Source organism: Scylla paramamosain, chromosome 9 (assembly GCF_035594125.1).
Source record: "Scylla paramamosain isolate STU-SP2022 chromosome 9, ASM3559412v1, whole genome shotgun sequence".
NCBI classification, from domain to species: Eukaryota; Metazoa; Arthropoda; class Malacostraca; order Decapoda; family Portunidae; genus Scylla; species Scylla paramamosain.
The window spans coordinates 25206627-25210000 of NC_087159.1; the positions used below are offsets into that span (position 1 = coordinate 25206627).

Consider the following 3374-nt stretch of genomic DNA (forward strand, 5'->3'; position numbering starts at 1 on the left):
ACATCAGTAGGAAAGAACCTAACGAGGGGACAAAACACTGGGAGGGAAAAAAGGAGGGCATTTACACCTCAGTGACGCAGTTAACTGTTCGTGAAATTACGATCAACCATCGTACCGGTAAGTACTCGCTTAATCGTATAATTTCACTTCACGGTAGTTAACTGCGTCACGAGGTAGGCAATGAGAGCTTAAGAGTGATTCCTCAAACCTAACGTAGTCCTTAGTGGTGTCAAAAGAAAAATAGACAAAGAATAACCATTTATTTCCTAAGTAACGATATAAGGTAGTACAGAAGTGAAACTCAACACAAATAATAGAACAGGCTGCAATCCATGTGCAAATCAACAATCTATATGTATGTGTATACCTTAATAAATACCCAAGTAATCAAGAGAAGGAAACCTCCTCAGCCCAACACTGCACTAGCAAAATCTGTCCGCTTGGACAACGGCCTCCTGTAGAATTTAGCAAAAACAGACTCACACGACCACCCCACAGTGGCCATGATTGTGGAGACAGGTAGAGTCAGGGATGCCTTGCTGGAGGAGGCAGATCTGGTGGAGTGAGGTGAGAAAATTGTTAAATCAATACCTGCATCCCTCATGACATTCCTAGTCCAGCGTCTTATAGTGTCTCGTGACGCTAACCGCACGGGAGCCTTAGTAGTTAAAAAGAACCTGGTAATAGAGCCCCTAATCCCTGCAGTCCTTTCCAAGTAACAGCAAATAGTGGTGAATACACATAAACATTTGTCTGGAGAATAAGCCGGAAAAACAAGCTCAGAGAGATGAACACCAGGTCTGGAAGTTTTCAGAAGATCACCTATTCGAAAACAAACCTCAGAACGAGAAACTGTCATGTTCCTAGTGTCCAAAAGATGTAAAGTATGGCCACGTTGTCCGGATACCAGGAGCATGAGCATGACCAATTTCCCAGATAACTGAATCATGGACAGGCCCTCATTTTGCCCCAAAGATCTTATGTGCGTCAGGACTACATCTGGATCCCACGTAGAGCAGTTACGGGGTAAAGATGGCCTTAATAGAAAAACTGCCTTCATAAACCTGCAGACTAGAGGGTGCTGGCCCGCGGGTTTGGAATCTATATTAGCAATGGCAGAAATAGAAGAACGAACGACATTCAAAGAACTGTAGCTCCGTCCCGTCTCCTTCCTAAATTCTTGCAACAAGAAATCCAACAAACAACTTACAGGTGGTCGAAAAGGATTAATTTCCTGCCGACACAAAAACACAACCATCTTTTGATATTCGGCCCATATTGTAATTTCGTGCTCTGTCTCCACGATTGAAGCAGAAATTCGGCAACTTCCTGCGAAAGGCCTCTGTATGCAAAGGATCGCCAGAGAGGATCATGGCTGACAATATCAACTTCGAGGTCTGAGGATGTACTCGCGACGGGTCCTGGGGTAGTGTTAAGGAAGCGCGAGGAAGAAGGCGGGGAGGTGCAATCAGTAACCGGAGGGCCATCGGGAACCAGACCTGGGTAGGCCAGAGCGGCAGAATAGTCAGGGATGTCGCCTTGTCCTCCAGGATCTTTCCCAACATCCGGCCAATGACACTGAAAGGAGGGAAAGCGTAACATCTCCAATTAGACCAGGGAAACGTGAACGCATTGGTAAATGAAGCATAAGGGTCAGGTTTCCAAGAAACGTATGAAGATAACTGGGCATTAATACGTGAAGCAAATAGGTCGATGTCCGGAAAAAAGAATACTTCACACAGCCTATTGAAAATACAGGGTAACAGCATCCATTCAGTGTCAATGTTCCGGACTCTGGACTCTGCATCCGCTTCAACATTGTCAATTCCCCTGACATACTCGGCAGATAAAGTGATGTCCCTCATCGCAGCCCAATCAAAAATCTGTTCCGTCAGGGTATTAAGGCTCAATTTAGTACTGCCACAGCGATTAATACAGGCGATAGCGGTAGAATTATCAGACCGAAGACGGATGTGAGTCTGTTCGCAGCGTTTGCAGAGGGATCTTAGGCTCAAAAGGATGGCTTTAAGCTCCAGACAATTTATGTGATCTAATTCTGCATGTGCCCAATGACCTCCTGTCCTAGCATCGCCAACCTTCGCCCCCCAACCCGTTAGGCAAGCATCAGTGTGAATTTCCAAATCTGGGGGCAGGATACCAGAGATTTAGTTTGAGAGTCGATGTTATCAATCCACCACCGGATTATGTCCCGAGCATGACTATCAAGTGAAATAACAGAGTTGTAGTTACCTTTGCTCAGAGTAAGTTCCTTATTTCGAACAATCTCCAGGTATTTGTACCTGAGGGGGGCTAGATTCACCGCCGCTTCGGAGGCTACGGCAAGACCAATAAACGCAGCCAAGTCATGTAGAGTAGATCCACCTCTAAGCAAACTCAAACCATGGGCTTTAATGCTCTCTTTACGACGTGATGGTAAAGAGGCAGTCATCGTGACAGAATTTAGAATTATCCCCAAAAACTCCACTTCCTGAGTAGGAGACAAAACAGACTTTTTGACATTGACTGTTAAACCTACAGAGTCAAACATCTGCAAGGCATACATAGCATTGTCTTCCAACTCTTGAGCTGAAGAAGCCATGAGAATGCAGTCATCAATGTAACAGACAATCAATATCCCAAGTTTCCTGAGGTGAGAAAGGATAGGTTTAAGTAATTTAGTGAAAATGCGTGGTGCAGATGTAAGCCCCTGAGGAAGACAGGTAAACTGGAAAGATTGGTTATTCCACATAAAGCGCAGCCATTTCCTATCCTCAGGCTGAATACGAACAGAAAAATATGCATCCTTGAAGTCAATAGTCATGAAAAAACAATTTTCCTGAAGTAAACTAAGTACCTCCTTAATTGAACTCATTTTGAAATGAACATGTTTCACAAAGTCATTTAGTTCTTTAAATTGAGAATAACCCTAGCCGTGCCATCCTTTTTTTCTCGTAGGGAAAACATTTGAGTAAAAACCAAGGTCTGATATATGGGAACATCTCTCAACCACTTTCTGTTGTATGAAAGTTAGCATAGCATTATCCAGGGCTTCCCTGTCAGTAATGGATAGGGTGAGAGGTCTGGGGAATTCAGACTGTACAGGAACAACATCAAACTCTAACAATTTACCCCGCACCACATCATGAATCCATTTGTCCCTGGAAAAACCTGCCAACTGTGCCTAAAAAGGAAGGTCTTACCCGCCACAAAGTTATCTGGCGTGTTAATCAAGGTGCAGCAAGGTAAGGTACAGCGACTTACTGTGGGAGGCACTGTGGGAGGCGTTACTGGGGAAGTTTGTATGGCTGCGTCCTCCTCCCGTAAGACTGCCGCAGGCCTAAAAAAGGCCTTGAAGGAAGCTTTGACCGGGCTCG

General features: G+C 44.7%; 1 protein-coding gene across 2 annotated transcripts in view; it reads right to left on the minus strand.

Annotated features, from left to right (window-relative positions):
- Window positions 1-243: 243 nt before the first annotated feature.
- Window positions 244-3374, minus strand: part of LOC135103739 (uncharacterized) — a 4655-nt gene continuing 1524 nt past the window's right edge. Inside the window, exons 1-2 of one of the 2 annotated variants that reach the window (XM_064010418.1) lie at window positions 3262-3374; window positions 244-554 (exon numbers count right to left, since the gene is read on the minus strand). The exon at window positions 3262-3374 is cut by the window's right edge and continues 1524 nt beyond it. In XM_064010418.1, coding sequence (XP_063866488.1) covers window positions 3285-3374 — 90 coding nt within the window. In that variant the 3' untranslated portion in view covers window positions 244-554; window positions 3262-3284. Of the gene's footprint in view, window positions 555-1259; window positions 1579-3261 lie in introns of those variants that run through there. The other variant, XM_064010417.1, reaches the window with a different exon arrangement.